An 18,212-nucleotide genomic window follows, 5' to 3' on the forward strand; every position below is an offset into this window, starting at 1 on the left:
TGAAAGAATGATGGGACACACCGAAAGAATACAGGAGCCAGCCAGAAGAGACTTCTACAGGCACAGTCAGGGACAGCTTATGCATCAAAGTAATAGTGATGATGGTTCAGTGAATGAAATAGGAATCCGTGAGTTCATACTGATACAAATGAAAGAATACATAAATGGAGAAGAAAAGAAAGCTCTTCCTTTTAGTAGAATGCCAACTAATAAACGGAGAAAGGGGATTTCTCTAGTGGTCCAGTGGCTAAGACTCTGTGCTCCCAATGGAGGGGCATGGGATCAATCCCTGCCAGGGAACTAGATTCCACATGTTGCAACTAAAACTCAGCACAGCCAAATAAATAAATAAATTAGAAAAAAAAAACAAAAACAAAAACAGAGAAGGGACATTAGAATCAGAAAAATCACCATTTTGCAAGTAACAGTAATAACTGATTTAAGCAAGACTGATTAACGGATGCTGTAAGTACTGGGATAAGTTTGATGGGACAGGACACTTACATAGTGTCAAAGAAGAATGTGAAAGTGAAGTCACTCAGTCATTTCGGACTCTTTGGACTGTAGCCTACCAGGTTCCACCATCCAGGGGATTTTACAGACCCCATGGACTGTAGCCTACCAGGTTCCACCATCCATGGGATTTTCCAGGCAAGAATACTGGAGTGGGTTGCCATTTCCTTCTCCAGGAGATCCTCCCGACCCAGGGACTGAACCCGGGTCTCCCACATGGTAGGCATTGTAGGCAGACGCTTTACCATCTGAGCCACCAGGGAAGATCCATATAGTGTCAAGGTAAGTCACAAATTCCTTGTTAATTTCAAAGGGAAAAATAATAACTTTATAATGAAGAAACCCGGTGGACAGTTCCTTAACTAACTGACTGGGTTCAAATGTAATTATCATCGCTAATGGGACAAACTGACACCTCATGACTCCTGACATGATCCACGCAAAGGGCACTATATGTCTGTGCTGTTTCTGCCAAAAATGCATAATCTGAATCTTATCATGAGGAAATATCAGATGACCCAACTGAGGGACATCCTACAAAGCAGTTAGTCTGCAATCCTAAAAAAGGTCAAGGTCATAAAAGAAAGACTGAGAAATCGTTACTGATTAAAGGAGACTAAAGATATGACAACCAAACATGACGCAAGGTCCTAGACCAGCATCCTGAGTCTGGGGTAAAAAGAACATTATAAGGACAAATGAAAAACTCTGAGTAAGTACAGATAACAATATTGTTTGGACATTAAATTTCCTGATCTTGAGAACATACTGTGGTTACATAAAAGAATGTTCTTGCTCTTAGAAAATATACACTATAAATGACAAACCAAATGGGGCAAAATGTTAACAACTGCTGAGGCTTGGTAAAAGGAATAAGGGAGTGGTTATTCATACTAGTCTTACAAGTGTGAATTACATCTAAAAGTTACCAAAAAGAAAAAGGAAAAAAGATTACACTTCAAGCAAAATTTAAGTTCCCCTCCCCCAATTTTAAATTACCAACATACCCCGAAATGTATTTTCAGAGAAGACAGCAGAATTTCCTTGCTCCTTCTGTACAGAGCTCTCCTGGGACAATGTGGAAGGTTCTAGATCACAGAGTCCCACCCACTAAAGAGCTCTCAAAGCCCCATGTACACTGGCACACAGAGGAGAGGAGAGGTGGGGAAGCACAGGCAGGCGGCAGAGGCAGGAGCCCGGGGAAGGCAGGGCGCACCAGGCTCACCGTGCCAGAGCCACCGCAGTAGTGGAGGTGGGGAAGCACAGGCAGGTGGCAGAGGCAGGAGCCCAGGGGAGGCAGGGCACACCAGGCTCACCGGGCCGGAGCCGCCGCAGTAGTAGAGGTGGGGAAGCACAGGCAGGCGGCAGAGGCAGGAGCCCGGGGGAGGCAGGGTGCACCAGGCTCACCATGCCGGAGCCGCCGCAGTAGTGGCAGTGCTGAACCTTGGTGCCGGGCTCGTTCCCTTTGCCATCACACCGCTCACAGGTGTCAGTGATGTTCACGGTGAACTCCTTGTTGACGCCCTTGGCAGCTTGATTGAACGTCAAGTCCATGATGTACTAGAGAAATCAAGGGACCACTGTTACCGCTCTGAAAGTAAGGGAGAGCGCTGGCTAGGAGTTCACAATTACTGTTTCTTTTAAAGACTCTATTTTTTAAAGCAGTTTTAAGTTGAAAAAACAGTGAGGGAGGTAGAGATTTCTCTCATACCTTTGCCTCCACAGGTGCACAGCCTGCCTACCCTGTCATCAACATCACTCACCAGAATGATACATTTTTTTTTTATCAAGGATGAACCTACATTGACACAGCATGACCATCCAAAGCCCACAGTTTACATTAGGGTTCACTCTTGGTGCTGGATATTCTATGGGTCTGAACAAGTGTATAACAACACACATCCTCCTCATAGAATCATGCAAAGTATTTTCACTGTCCTAAAAATCCTATTCATGGCTCCACCAATTCATCTGTTCCCCTAGTCACTTTTTACTTTCTAACTTGTACTCTGTCAAGTTAAGAACAGATGGGACTCAACTGATTCTGCTCTACTCCTCACGATTTTCAACAGATAATACCTGTTGTGTAAATGAAAATGTGCTTTTCAACAAACTGAAAATGTTCACAGATAATATTTGTACATGGTCCTAACAGTTCAAACGATCCATAGTCATAACTTACATCGTAAAACACTTTCCCCGACCCTTGGGTTCTCTTCTGATAATGCCTGAAACAAGACATAAACACGGAAGAGGCAGGACTGGCAGTGCCTCCCTATGGACTACGCCTCCCAGAATAACGAGACAGGCTTTACATAAAATAATCACTCTAACTACGGACTCTCAGAGCCACGGGCCTGCTCTGATTAAGCAACTAAGAATACAGTAGAACTGAATGTACACATTATTAATGGTTTTTCAAATACTGGAACCACTTCCTACAAAGATGGCTGCCTCCCAATCACTCCATTTAAGCTGCTTTATCTTTTTCTTTGAGAAACAGAAACTGCTAAAAAATCTGTTTGCATCACACTTAGCAGCTGAAATTTGAACAATTCTTCAAAATGAGGGGCTTACCTCCTGAGGCTGATTGAACACACTCTGGAAATCGCCAAAAGAGGAGGATGAGAACTCCCCAAAGATCTTCCTGAAGAGCTCCTCTGGGTCAACCGTGGGACCTCCTTTCCAGTAGCTCTGCCCAGAGCTGCCGGCCCCAGGATCGAAGCCAGCGGAGCCATAGGTGTCATACTGCTTCCTCTTCACTTCATCACTCAGGACCTGCCGAGAAAAGCCCAGCAGTCAGTGCCCCCGAGGCTCCCGGGGCCCAGGGCACGGACACCAAGTACAGACGGTGGTGGCGGCCTATCAACATTAAACGTCCTGATCCTGTCAACTGTACTGAGGCTATGCAAATAGCCTGCCCTTAGAGAACACACAAAGAAGCACTCAGGAACAGAGAGAGAACACATCTGTGACTCACCCTCCAATGGTCGGAGGCAGGGCGGGGGATGCACACGCATGCGTGCACACACACAGACACACATACACAGCTGATATACGACACCCTACATATCCCCAACCCCTTCAGCACGGCCGAGTCTGAGAAGCAGGTCCGCTCTCATTTAACTCTGCACTTGTTCAGCAACTGTTTCACACCCTCTTCGCTCTCAGATGACATTTTACACTCCTCCAGGGCAGTGGTGGTTTCTTCTTTTACAACATCCACCATCCCTACAAGGGGGAAGTCACCAAACAGGCATGGAACTGTTTAATCTGACAAGAAGGTCCCAGACCCAGCTAAAGTCCCAGTGACTGGGACTGGGAAAACAGATTATTGGGTTCTGTTCTTTGTTGAGATTCCTAGTGAGAGCTCACGTGAGCATTTTGGAATTTCGAAGTTTGTTTTTTTTTTCCCCTTCAACAAGGTGATCTGGAGGGGGACATGGCCTTCCCACTGAACCTTCTCACGCATCAGGTTGCCAGTGCAACACGCTCTGACCCACGCACACAGCTGAAAGACAGGGACTGCACACACTGGTGGGCCGTGTTACCTCATAGGCCTCTGCCAGCTGGGAGAACTTCTCCTTGGCTTTGGGATCATCCTTATTCGTGTCTGGGTGATATTTCTTGGCAAGCTAAGGGAGGAAATGGTCAATTAGTATGGACACAAGATGATCACTGAAACTGAACCCCAGACACCAGTCACACCTCACCTCCTTTGTAGCAGTTGTCAGACTTCACAACAGCAATTCTTAAGACAAGATTTAAGACTAAATCATCCCTAACTAGACTTATTATGATGATCATGTCATAGTGTATACGAATGTTGAATCATTATGTTGTACACCTGATACTAATATATCAACTATACCTCAATAAAAACACACTAAAAGCAAAACACACACAGCCAGGACTAAGAACATACACTCCATGAACTGTGCTCAGTTTTCAATTCTGATCAAAAGTTTATTACAAAATGGCAAACTGAGTTTTGGGAAAGGGAAAGAAAGAAAACTATCTCTTCAACTCTGAGATGTGTATATGTTTTTCAACTGCAACAAATCTCTCAACAGAAATAACAACTAATTCTTTAGAACTTGGGGTCCTTTGTGAGAGATGCCAAAGAGTAAATCTGATTAGACTATCATCTATGTAAAAAGAGGGAAATAACTGGATAAATAAGTAGATATATCTGCTGTATAAATTAGTTTTGGAAGAGCAGACACTAAGCTGGAAAGGCTGACTGCTACAGCGGGGAGGGGATGGATGGGAAAGAGAGGTCTTCTCACTGCACGCTCCTCTGTACTATCTGAACTCAGAACAAGGGGAATGCATTACCTATTCAAAACACAGATTTAAATATTAAAAATTCAAACACTATCCTCACTTGGCTGTCCCGCGTACACAGGAGACCTGAGCAGCTCTAACACAAAGGTTTCCTCCTGGCCACGCTGAGCAGTGCTGTGCAACACCTTTGTAGGTGCTGACTGTCTGCTGCAGCTTACTGATGCCTTCCCAGTCTGGGTTTCCCTGGTGTGAGGGCAAGGAGGGCTCAGAGTCCTGAAGCTGAAAGGAACTGTGGGGACGGCCGGCCCCATCTCTGCCCGCAGCTGGCTGCTCACTCTGCACCAGAGACACTGATCCTCACACCAGCATGTGATGGAAGCACGGCAGAGGCTCGGCCGGAAGGGAGCTCTCAAGGCAAGAAAGTAGATCACGGTGGGTCGCAAGGTTGGTTCCAGGCCAAGGTAAGAAATGCCGATGCACTTGTGAGATCAAAGAAAGGCCCTTTGCACTCAGAAAGACCTGCATTTTAGTCTCCTAAATGCCACTGATCGGCTGTGTGGCCTCGGCAGCACATCATAACCTAACCAAGTCTTCTGCCTGGAGGATTAAATGATGTAAACGTGAAAAGTTTTCATCAAGGTCCAACCCCAGCAATTGCTCCGTAAAGCCTACTTTCTAAATTTTCAGTTTCAAATTACACTTTACCCAATTTTTTTATTTTCACACCTAAAAACTTGGATGGTTTCTACTCTCTCTTAAATGAAATCTCTAGTACGTGCTAAGGGCCTCACATGCCCCAATAAGTTGGTCCCAGTCTCCATCTCGCCAATCTTCACCTGCCTTTGCCGCCAGGTACCTGACCTTCCAGCTCAAAAGGAGAGACAAGCTATTTACTCTCCCAAGACGGACAAGCTAATCAAAACCACAGTGAGATATCACTTCACACCTGCTAAGGTGGCTTGGATCAAAAAGACAGGCTCTTTGAGGAAGATGCAGTTGCCTCTGCAGTGGAGCTCGATGCCACCTTCTCCTGCTCCTGACTCACTGCTGTTCGCTCTGGCCGAGGAACAAGGCAGTCAGGAAGCCGCGCCGCACCATGGCCTTTAAAGATACCGGCAAGACTCCCGTGGAGCCAGTGGTGGCCATTCACCAGATTAGGATCACCCTCACCAGCTGCAACGTGAAGTCTCTGGAGAAGGTTGTGTGCTGATCTGATCAGAGGCACGAAGGAAAAGAATCTCTAAGTGAAAGGACCTGTTCGGATGCCTACCAAGACTCTGAGAATAACTACAAGGAAAACTCCTTGCAGTGAAGGTTCTAAGACTTGGGATAGATTCCAGATGAGGATCCACAAGCGACTCATTGACCTGCACAGCCCTTCTGAAATTGTCAAGCAGATCATTTTCATCAGCATTGAGCCAGGAGTCAAGGTGGAAATCACCACTGCCGATGCCTATTACAACCTTTTTAATAAACTGATAATCAGTTGTTTAAAAAAAAAAAAAAGATAAGTATTGGCGAGGATGCAGAAAAATCAGAACCCTCACACACTATGGTGAAAATCCAGAATGGTGCAGCCAGTCTAAAACAGTCTGGCACCAGAAACAAGTCCATACATCAATGGTCAATTAACCTACAACAAAGGAGGCAAGACTATACAATGGAGAAAAGACAGCCTCTTCAATAAGTGGTGCTGGGAAAACTGGACAACTATATATAAAAGAATAAAATTAGAACACTTTCTAACACCATGAGTGATAGTCCCTCCGTCATGTCCGACTCTTTGAAACCTCATCAACTACAGCCCGCCAGGCTCCCCTGTCCGTGGAATTCTCCAGGCAAGAACACTGGAGTGGGTTGCCATTTCCTTCTCCCTCTAACACCATATATAAAAATAAACTCAAAATAGATTAAAGACCTAAATATAAGACTGGATACTATAAAACTCCTAGAGGAAAACATAAGCAGAACACTTTTGACATTAATCACAGCAGTATCATATTGGATCCATATCCCAGAGTAATGGAAATAAGAACAAAATACATTAATGGGACCAAATTATACTTAAAAGGTTTTGCACAGTAAAGGAAGCTAAACAAAATGAAAAGACAACCTACAGAATGGGGGAAAGAGATTAATTTCCAAAATATACAAACAGCTTATATAGCTAGCTCAATATTAGCAAGAAAAAAAAATCCAATAAAAAAAATGGGCAAAAGACCCAAATAAACATTTCTCCAAAGAAGACAAACAGATGGCCAAAGGGCACATGAAAAGATGCTCAACACGGCTAATTATTACAGAAATGCAAATCAAAACTACAGTAAGGGCTTTGGTCTCGGCAGCAGAAGCAAGATGACAAAGGGAACATCATCGTTTGGAAAGCGACGGAGTAAGACGCACAGGCTGTGCCACCGCTGTGGCTCCAAGGCCTACCACCTTCAGAAGTCACTTGTGGCAAGTGTGGCTACCCTGCCAAGCAAAGAGAAAGTATAATTGCAGTGCTAAAGCTAAAAGACCAAATACCACCAGGACTGGTCGAATGAGGCACCTAAAACTTGTATACCCCAGATTCAGGCATGGATTCCGTGACAGAACTGCACCTAAACCCAAGGGAGCAGCTGTTCAGCATCCAGTTCATCTTAAGGATTTCAACGATTAGTCATGCAATAAATGTTCTGGCTTTAAAATAAAAACAACAAAAAAACTATAGTAAGGTATGACACACTGGTCAGCATGGCCATCATCAAAAATTTTACAAATAAATGTTTGAGAGGGTATGAAAAATCAATATCCATCAACTGATGAACAGATAAATAAAATGTAGTATACCCATGCAACAGAATATTTGACCACTAAAAGGAATGAAGTACTACTATCTGTTACAACGTGGAGGAACCTGGTAAATATTATTCTAAAGTTAAAAAAAAAAGTCACAAAAGTCTACATATTACATGATTTCATTTCTATGAAGTGTCCAGAATAGGCAAATCCCTAGAGACAGGAAGTAGGTTAGCGATTTCAAAGGCAGAAGAGAGAGGAGAACGGGGAATAAGGGCTTATGGCGTGAGGTTTCTTTTCGAGGTGCTGAAAGTGTTCTCAAATTGATTGCAGTGCTGCTTATACAACTCTTCGAATAAACTAAAGACCAGTGAGTTCTACCCATTAAAAAAAGAGAAAGAGGGAGAGAGAGAGTGGAGAGAACAGCTACTCAAGCCATAAGCTGTTAGGTTTGGTCTTGATCAGTACTGGTTCACAAATATTAGGCTTAGCCAAAGTTTTTATTTCCCCACCAAAAAAAATTTAAAAAGAAAGAAAAAAAAAAAATCAAGACTCATAGCAAATTTGCACAAAAATAATTTTAAAAACTTCTCTTCTTTCTGGCCACACTGTGCACAGCTTGTGGAATCTCAGATCCCCAAGCAGGGATTGAACCCAGGCCACGGCAGTGAAAGCTTGGAATCCCAACCACCAGACCACCAGGAACTCCAAGTAACTTTTAAAATTTAAATTGTATTTATTAACCTTATTAAACTAATCTTCTTTATTCTGACATTATGGCTTCCCTAGGTTTTATGGTATTAAGGTGCTTTCTTCCATCAAATGATATTAACAGATTGTACCTAATTATTTTTAACATCTATATTAGGCAAAATACAAAAGATAGCATTCCTACATTGGCACCCTTGCTCTTTAGTTTTTTTAAATTTTTATTGTGTTGTGTTTTATTGTGTTGTGTTTTATTGTGTTTATTGATCAGAGCAAAAGTCTGGAAACCACAGATTGAGATAACTCACAGGCCACTTCACCAATCAGTCCAACACATTCTGGGATATGATGATGGGAGTTTCACATTTATTGAGTTAAAAAAATAATAATAATTCTAAATTCATAAACTTGTATTTGAATGCAAAGAATGAGTATCTAAAACTTAAGACCACCACATCTACCGATTCAGAAGACACAGAATAGACTTAAATACAAAAACAGCCATGGAAAAAGATTAAAAGAAAATCTCTGGTTGAGTCTCCATTTCCTGAAGCATTAACCAGCATGGCCACAGGCACTGAGAAACATGGTCTAGCAAAGCCAGCTTTATCAGCCAGCGCACAACCTACATGTATGGGCGCATGCACTGCACGGCTCAAGGTCACCTAGATCCACACCATCGTTTCCACAGTCTCGGCTCTAAAATCTGGCTTCTACACAGACCTGGTAATAGGCTTTCTTGATCTCCTTCTGGCTGGCATTCCGGGGCACTCCTAGTATCTGGTAATAATCTTCTTTAGCCAAATGGGTGCTCGTGTGGAAGGAGGCAGTACAAACAAAAGGGTACCGTTTTACTCCTGAAAAAGAAAAAAGGAAAGAAAATCACTCTGGGAATGTACTCAACAAATGGAAATTGCGAGTAAGCAACCAGCCAGGCCACACCTATGAAGGAGCTGAGGTAGGTCACAGCTTTTGGAGGCTGTTCTCCTCCAAGCCTTCTGGAGACCAAACTCACTGCACCTCAGAAACAGCTAAAGGGACTTCCCTGGTGGTCCAGTGGGTAAGAATCTGCCTGCCAATGCAGGGGACACAGGTTTGATACCTGGTCCAGGAAGATCCCACATGCCGTGGGGCAACTAAGCCCGTGAGCCACAGCTACTGAGCCCACGTGCTCTAGGGTCTGTGCTCCATAACAAGAAGCCACTGCAAGGAGAAGCCTGAGTGCAGCAACAGAGAGCCGGCGCAGCCAAAAACAAAACCAAAAACAGCTAAATCCAGAGTATACGGAAAATACAAAAATCAGAGTGTGGGGTGTGGCTAGTCCTCCTGGACTACACAAGGGCTGCAGCCTCATTACCTCTCCAGAGATGGGGCTGCACCTGGCGATGACTGAAAATCGACTTCACTCTCCTGTTACACAGCTGGCAGAGCACTTGCCACATCCCAGGTGCTGGCAGAGACTCACCTCACTTAAAGCTCAACAGCTCCCCAGGTTCTCTCCCGCCACCATGCGACCCTGAACATCTGCTTACGGGGTGGTTTTCAGAGTGTGGTCCCTGAACTAGCAGCATCATCGGCCTCCTGATGTACATTTTTCAGGTGCCACCCAAACCTGAATCCAAAACTCTGGAGGTAGGGTCCAACAAGCCGTGTCTAACAAGCCCTCCAGGGGACGATTCTGCTGCACACTGTTTGAGAACTGCTGGGCTAAAGAAATGATTGTTGGTCTTCAGCGTCACAGATCTCTTTAGGAGCATGTGATAAAAGCACTGACCCCTCCCCTACAAACAATCAATACATATATACAGACGCACAAGCTTAAACAACCTTGTGCCAGAACCTCTGTTGACCCCAGAGCACACCAGAGCATATGGCAGCCCCGCCTCCACGCCCTGCCTTCCTTTCAGGCCTCTTGCATCAGCAGCAGGGAGGAGGCTGATGGGACACAGCTACTCAACCTCCCTCTACTCTACCGACCTGTCACCAAGTGAAGGTGGGGGAGCCGCTCTACAACCTGCCTCCTAACCCCCAACCCATCCTGTGACAACTGAAGATGGGGAAGGCGGGGCTGGGGTGGTGCAGAACAGGCCAAGTTAAAGCAGAGGGGAGGGCCAAGAAAGAGAACGAGGACCAGGAGGCAGCTCCAGGTTTTTAAGTCAAAGGTTTCCCTGCCAGAGATTCAGCACTCATTCAGCAAACATGCCTGCCAGGCACTGGGCTCCTTGCAAGCAGAAAGCAGCAAATCACGCCAAAGGCCCTGCCCTCTGGGAGCTTGCATTCATTCATGATCTCAACACTGGACTAGGCATTGAGGACACAGACTGAGTGAAAGACTCAAAGCCAGTGCCCTTAAGGAGCTTCCAACCCAGCAGGGGCATGTGGGAAGCAGTGTGAGAAGGGATGTTAGTGCACAGGGACGCAGAGTGAGAACTCACAACAGTATCCCCTAACCAGGGCCTCTCAACCTCCACACTGTTGAAGATGGGAGGATCAGATTCCTTGCTGGGGGGTGGGGGTGCTGTTAAGGGCTGAATTCTGTCCCCCGCCCAAATTTATAGGCTGAAGTCCTAACCCTCAGCACTTCAGAAAGTGACTGTATTTGGAAACGGGGATCTTTAAAGAGGACCCTAACAAAAATCTCGAACTACAGCCTTCAGAACTGTGAAAAAAGTAACCTTTCTCAGCCACTTATTCTCTGGTACTTTCTTATTGCTGCTCTGTGTATTTACTTTTATCCTAACATACCTATGTGCTTATTGGAAGATGTGTTAGCAGGATCCTCAGCTACCTAGTTACCAGGAGCACCTCCCAGTCTCAAACAGGTAACTAAAACTCCAGACACTGCCAGTTGCCCCCTGGAGGGCAGAATCACCCGCAGCTGAAAACCAGCACAACCCAGTCTCAGAAGTTTCAATGAAGGTATTCTAAGGCAGCTGCTGTTAAGCTGCAGAAATTAATTTGGCTAAGGAGGGCCTGAATCCGTCCAGATTTATGCCTGCAGCCCTGGCGTTGTTTGCAATAGCATTCTCATTCGCTTTCAAAAGTTCTCCCTTTGGTTTGGAGGGAGAAAGTCGTTGTGCAACTGCAGGTGCTACGACATGACTAGAGACTCAAGTAAGTGTGTGTGGAGGTGGGGTAGGGTAGAGGGGTGGTTAGAGATATAATGATAGGTGCTGGGAATAAACAGAAGGGCCTCTGAGCATGTTAGTTGTTGCTGTTGTTCAACGGCTAAATCGTGTCTGACTTTTTGTGACCCCGTGGACTGCAGTACACCAGTCTTCCCTATCCTTCACTATCTCTCCAAATTTGCTCAAACTCACATCCATCGAGTCAGTGATGCTAAAGTTTGGATTTTATCCTGAGGACAACAGGGAGCTACTCCAAGTCTTAAACAGAGACTTGATCAGATTTGCATGAAAAAGAACTCTCAAACCATTAACAACAAGGACTGGGAAACTACTTAAAATCTGTGTAGGCACAAAAGACAGCCAAGGGTATTGAGCATATCCAGGAAGGGTGCCAAGATTAAGGATAATCAGACAAGAGAACGAGTAGGAAACGGTCAGTTCAGTCGCTCAGTCATGTCTGACTCTTTGCGACCCCATGGACTGCAGCACACCAGGCCTTCCTGTGCATCACCAACTCCCAGAGTTTCCTCAAACTCATGTCCATTGAGTTGGTGATGTCATCCAACTATCTTATCCTCTGTCATCCCCTTCTCCTCCCGCCTTATCTTTCCCAGCATCAGGGTCTTTTCCAATGAGTCAGCTCTTTGCATCAGGTGGCCAAAGTATTGGAGTTTCAGCATCAGTCCTTCCAATGAATATTCAGGACCAATTTCCTTTAGGATGGACTGGCTGGAATTTCTTGCAGTCCAGGGACTCTCAAGAGTCTTCTCCAACACCACAGTTCAAAAGCATCAATTCTTTGGTGCTCAGCTTTCTTTATAGTCCAACTCTCACATCCATACATGACCACTGGAAAAACCATAGTTTTGACTAGACGGATCTCTGTTGGCACAGTAATGTTTCTGCTTTTTAATATGCTGTCTAGGTTGGTCATAACTTTTCTTCCAAGGAGCAAGCATCTTTTAATTTCATGGCTGCAGTCACCATTGACAGTGATTTTGGAGCCCAAGAAAATAAAGTCTGTCACTGTTTCCACTGTTTCCCCATCTATTTGCCATGAAGTAATGGGACCAGATGCCATGATCTTCGTTTTCTGAATGTTGAGTTTCAAGCCAACTTTTTCACCCTCCTGTTTCACTTTCATCAAGAGGCTCTTTAGTTATTCTTCACATTCTGCCACAAGGGTGGTGTCATCTGCATATCTGATGTTATTGCTATTTCTCCCAGCAATCCTGATTACAGCTAGTGCTTCATCCAGTCCAGCATTTCTCATGACGTACTCTGCATATAAGTTAAATAAGCAGGTGACAATATACAGCCTTGACATACTCCTTTCCAGATTTGGAACCAGTCTGTTGTTCCATGTCCAGTTCTAACTGTTGCTTCCTGACCTGCATACAGATCTCTCAGGAGGCAGGTCAGGTGGTCTGGTATTCCCATCTCTTTTAAGAATTTTCCAGTTTGCTGTGATCCACACAGTCAAAGGCTTTGGCATAGTCAATAAAGCAGATGTTTCTCTGGAACTCTCTCACTTTTTCAATGATCCAACGGATGTTGGCAATTTGACCCCTGGTTCCTCTGCCTTTTCTAAATCCAGCTTGAACATCTGGAAGTTCATGGTTCACATACTGTCGAAGCCTGGCTTGGAGAATTTTGAGCATTACTTTGCTAGTGTGTGAGATGAGTGCAATTGTGTGGTAGTTTGAGCATTCTTTGGCATTGCCCTTCTTAGAGATTGGAATGAAAACTGACCTTTCCGGTCCTATGGCCACTGCGGAGTTTTCCACATTTGCTGGCATATTGAGTGCAGCACTTTCACAGCATCATCTTTTAGGACTTGAAATAGCCCAACTGGAATTCCATCACCTACACTAGCTTTGTTCGTAGTGATGCTTCCTAAGGCCCACTTGACTTCACATTCCAGGATGTCTGGCTCTAGGTGAGTGATCACACCATCATGATTATCTGGGTCATGAAGATCTTTTTTGTATAGTTACGTGTATTCTTGCCACCTCTTCTTAGTATCTTCTGCTTCTATTAGGTCCATACAATTTCTGTCCTTTATTAAGCCCATCTTTGCATGAAATGTTCCCTTGGTATCTCTAATTTTCTTGAAGAAATCTCTAGTCTTTCCCATTCTACTGTTTTCCTCTATTTCTTTGCATTGATCACTGAAGAAGGCTTTCTTAAATATCTCCTTGCTATTCTTTGGAACTCTGCATTCAAATGGATGTATCTTCCCTTTACTCCTTTGCCTTTCACTTCTCTTCTTTTCACAGCTATTTGTAAGGCCTCCTCAGACAACCATTTTGTCTTCTTGCATTTCTTTTTCTTGGGGATGGTCTTGATCCCTGCCTCCTGTACAACGTCATGGACCTCCGTCCATAGTTCTTCAGGCACTCTATCAGATCTGATCCCTTGAATCTATTTCTTATTTCCATTGTATAGTCATAAGGGATTTGACTTAGGTCATACCTGAAAGGTCTAATGGTTTTCTCTACTTTCTTCAATTTAAGTCTGAATTTGGCAATGAGTTCATGATCTGAGCCACACTCAGCTCCTGGTCTTGTTTTTGCTGACTGTATAGAGCCTCTCCAACTTTGGCTGCAAAGAATATAATCAATCTGATTTCGGTGTTGACCATCTGGTGATGTCCATGTGTTGAGTCATCTCTCGTGTGGTTGGAAGAGGGTGTCTGCTATGACCAGTCCGTTCTCTTGGCAAAACTCCACTAGCCTTTGCCCTGCTTCATTCTGTACTCCAAGGCCAAATTTGCCCGTTACTCCAGGTATTTCTTGACTTCCTACTTTTGCATTCTAGTCCTCTATAATGAAAAGGACATCTTTTTTGGGGTGTTAGTTCTAGAAGGTCTTGTAGGTCTTCATAGAACTGTTCAACTTCAGCTTCTTCAGCATTACTGGTTGGGGCATAGACTTGGATTACTGTGATACTGAATGGTTTTCCTTGGAAACAAACAGAGATCATTCTATTGTTTTTGAGATTGCATCCAAGTACTGCATTTCAGACTCTTTTTTTTGACCGTGATGGCTACTCCATTTCTTCTAAGGGATTCTTGCCCACAGTAGTAGATATAATGGTCATCTGAGTTAAATTCACTATTTCAGTTCATTTTAGTTTGCTGACTCCTAAAATATTGATGTTCCATCTCCTGTTTGACCATTTCCAATTCGCCTTGATTTATGGAGAAGGCAATGGCAACCCACTCCAGTACTCTTGCCTGGAGAATCCCAGGGATGGAGGAGCCTGGTGGGCTGCGGTCTATGGGGTCACACAGAGTCAGACACAACTGAATCGACTTAGCAGCAGCAGCAGCAGCAGCAGCGTGGACCTAACATTCCGGGTTCCTATGCAACATTGCTCTTTACAGCATTGGACTTTACTTCCATCACCAGTCACAACCACAACTGGTGTTGCTTTGGCTCCATCTCATTCTTTCTGAAGTTAGTTCTCCACTGATCTCCAGTAGCATATTGGGCACCTACTGACCTGGGGAGTTCATCTTTCAGTGTCCTACCTTTTTGCCTTTTCATACTGTTCATGGGGTTCTTAAGGCAAGAATACTGGTTTGCCATTACAAATCAGAAGCAGGAAGCAGATCCATATTTTCTGGATCCCCATCCCCCGACTCACCCTAGATTTCCTAAAATATGAAAAGCAGACAGTGAGGGAGCAGCAGGTACCACTTTCTTTGGTCATATTTGAGAAAAAACAGCAGAGCTAGTGTCTGAGCGCTTCGCTTCACTGCAGGGGTGAGGGGTTACCTTGACCCACCCTGCCTCTTCCCCCCATCCCCCTTTAATCCAGAAGGCAGAGGTCGGTAGTGGCAAAGGTTCTGGAAGCTGCAGGTTCAACATCATGAGGAGACCACTTGGGCTTGGGTTAAGAACAGGAAGACAGTAATGTGTAAAACTGAATATAAAGACAAGTCACACTGAACTAGAAGTTTGATGGCTTCTGACACCATCCCCAAAGCATCAAAGATTAGCAATGATACAGCAAGAGTTCACTTAATAGATACATTCCCCACCACCCAAGATATGACCAATAAATGTCTGGACAATTTCAGAACAAGCCAGAACAGGATAAGCCTCCAAAGTCATTCCAAGAATAGCCAACCTTCCACTCTGGGAGAAGGTGTGAGGAAACTACCTTCCACTCTGGGAGAACAAGTCAGATATAAAGTGTTGTTTTAACATCATCTAATTGTACTACTGGATTTGCGATGAGATCGCAGACCAACGTTTGGGAGCTGAGTTGATGCCCTAAGATGTGATAGGTAACAGAGCACCATGAAGGACACTACCTCTCACACATGTTCAACACCTGATACAAAACATGCCCACTGTGGGCACTGGGCTCACTTGAGGAAAAGGACAGCTGACCGCATAGCTCCTCAGTAATGACCCCATGCCAGGCTCCCATTTAGTGCTTGTCTGTCTCCTTTCACACATACACAATCACCAAAAAATGTTCTCCAAATGTGTACATATGTGATATGAACAAATTTACCTTCACAGATATCTAAGGAATTATATTTCAGCATAAAGATGCAGGCAAATGCTATTCACAACAACCCTGATATTAGAAACTGTTGGCAAAACCTAAAAATGACCACTTTTGCTCATACTGAGAAATACAGCATGACATCACTTCCAAATCCTGAGGAAACCAGGGCAGACTACTGTGAGGAAATATAGGTAGCAGGAACAGAATAAACAAATGGGATCACCTGACCAAAATCACATCCCATCTCTTTGTTCTCTGCTGTATCTCCAGTACCTAGAACAGAACCTGGCATATGACAAGTCCTCAATAAATACCTGTAAACTAAAATATTTTCAATTAAGGAATGAGCAGCACAAAAGGATTCAAATAATCCACCCAGGTTTCTCTCTGTCTCTCTCTCACACACACACACACACAACTGGAACCAGTGTTCACTGTACAAGGCAATCACAATTACTGATACATAATGACTGGCTTTTATGTAAGCATTATAAAACTGGATCTTATTAGGACATTATCTTAAGTAAATTACCTTGTCAGGCCCCTTTAATTAATCATCTCTGTAAGTTTATAGATAAATAGCATTTGCACAAATTCTAGGGGACACAAACATCAAGCACAATTCAGGCACATAATTAGTGGTTCAGTTTCCTCCTTCCTTATCTCACTATAAAGGACATTGCCCAAACACACAGCATAAGAAACCACCATGGCTAAGCTAAAAAGCTTAATATATGCTAATTCAAGATCACCCCCATCAATTACAGAAGCAGCAGGCAAGGAGCAATCCCTTTCTAGTTTTGTGACATTCTAAGGTTAACATCTAAGACTCGGTTTCTTAACCTATAAAACAGAGTAACAGTAGGAATTCCCTGGCAGTCCAGTGGTTAGGAGTTCTCACTTTCACTGCAGGGGCCCAGCTCCACTCCTGGTTGGGGGACTAATATCCCACAAGACCACCAGCTTGGCCAAATAATAGTAAGTGTTTACCTCATGGAAGCAATCCATGCCTCATACATAGAAAGTGCTTAGTAAATATTAGTTTGCATTTTTATTGTAATAAGCAACACACTGTGCTCAGTCCCTAAAGTGTCCGACTCTTCCCGACTCCAAGGACTGTAGCCCGCAAGGCTCTGCCCATGGAATTTCCCAGGTACCAATAATGGAGTGGGGTGCCATTTCCTTCTCCATGGGATCTCCCCGACCCAGGGATAGAACCTGCATCTTCTGCACTGGCAGGCCAGATTCTCTTCCGCACTGAGCCACCAGGGAAGCCCAATAACCAACATAAAGACCTCTAAAAAACAGTGTGCCCTTCGATCTACACCATGTGGCAGAAGAGACTAAGCTCTGAAAGAACAATTCTAGGTTCGAGACAACTCTCCTTATCTAACTTTATGACCTTGGGCGGGTCAACTCTGCTAGAACCTCAGTTTCCCATTCTTTAAAATGGGGATGATTATCCCCACCTTGTAGGGCTGTTACCATCAAGAGAGACCAGGTACACAGTGCCCACGGAGCCAAAGAGCCGGTGCTCACCGAATGGCAGTTACCTCTGCCCCGCCGCTACAGGCTAGGAAGTAGAGGGATGAGAAAGGAATTGGGCAGGGGAGCACTAGATGGCGGGAAAGAGGCCTCCAGAAATATTGCCAGAGAGGTGAAGGTTCACGGCCTCGGAGCGTTTCGTCCCCTCCGCTCGAGGCTCCACGCAGCTCTTCCTCCTTCGCCGCTTCTGAGCAGCCATTTGGGCCTCTCTGCCTCCTGCCGGCCCACCTCCCCAAAGCGGTTCCGCAAGTAGGTCAGAAGACACACTCCATCCCGCTACCCTCGTGGCTGGAGCGAAGAGAGTCACTCCTTTACAGGCCTTGGGCGCTAGAGCCTACCCTCACCTGTGAAGCTGACACCGGGTCTCAATGTCAGCAGCGCCCCGGGACCGCGACCTCCCAGGGAAGGCGGGAAGGCGGTGACGCTCAAATTGCGGCCCAGCGACGCCCCCACCACGCCCCCCATGGGCGGCCGGGCCCCTCTCCCCGCTGCAGCCGGCAGCCGCGGGGTCCCCACAGCCACCAGCAACCAGCGTGTGGAGTGCCGCGCCGCCATCTTGGCCCGGGGACACTGCGCCTGCGCCACCCGGCTCAAGGCGGCCTCACGAGGACGACGCACGCGCGCGGAGCCGGCGCTCCCGGGGGCGGGGCCTGCTGCGGGCACTCTAGCGGGGAGGGGGAGGGAAAAAAAAAAAAACTACTAGCGTTGCGCGTGCGCTTCCGC

At 45.2% G+C, this 18,212-nt stretch overlaps 1 protein-coding gene and 2 pseudogenes across 2 annotated transcripts in view; 2 read left to right on the forward strand and 1 right to left on the reverse strand.

Annotated features, from left to right (window-relative positions):
• Window positions 1-18,064, reverse strand: part of DNAJA3 (DnaJ heat shock protein family (Hsp40) member A3) — a 31,328-nt gene extending 13,264 nt beyond the window's left edge. The window contains exons 1-5 of one of the 2 annotated variants that reach the window (XM_027528202.1): window positions 17,834-18,064; window positions 9,013-9,146; window positions 4,065-4,148; window positions 3,091-3,291; window positions 1,921-2,073 (exon numbers count right to left, since the gene is read on the reverse strand). In XM_027528202.1, coding sequence (XP_027384003.1) covers window positions 1,921-2,073; window positions 3,091-3,291; window positions 4,065-4,148; window positions 9,013-9,146; window positions 17,834-18,044 — 783 coding nt within the window. In that variant the 5' untranslated portion in view covers window positions 18,045-18,064. The remainder of the gene's footprint in view (window positions 1-1,920; window positions 2,074-3,090; window positions 3,292-4,064; window positions 4,149-9,012; window positions 9,147-17,833) is intronic. The other variant, XM_027528201.1, reaches the window with a different exon arrangement.
• LOC113883963 lies at window positions 4,161-6,338 on the forward strand (annotated as a pseudogene).
• Window positions 7,077-8,139, forward strand: LOC113883964 (annotated as a pseudogene).
• Window positions 18,065-18,212: the final 148 nt, after the last annotated feature.

This window comes from Bos indicus x Bos taurus, chromosome 25 (genome assembly GCF_003369695.1).
Source record: "Bos indicus x Bos taurus breed Angus x Brahman F1 hybrid chromosome 25, Bos_hybrid_MaternalHap_v2.0, whole genome shotgun sequence".
Taxonomy (NCBI): Eukaryota; Metazoa; Chordata; class Mammalia; order Artiodactyla; family Bovidae; genus Bos; species Bos indicus x Bos taurus.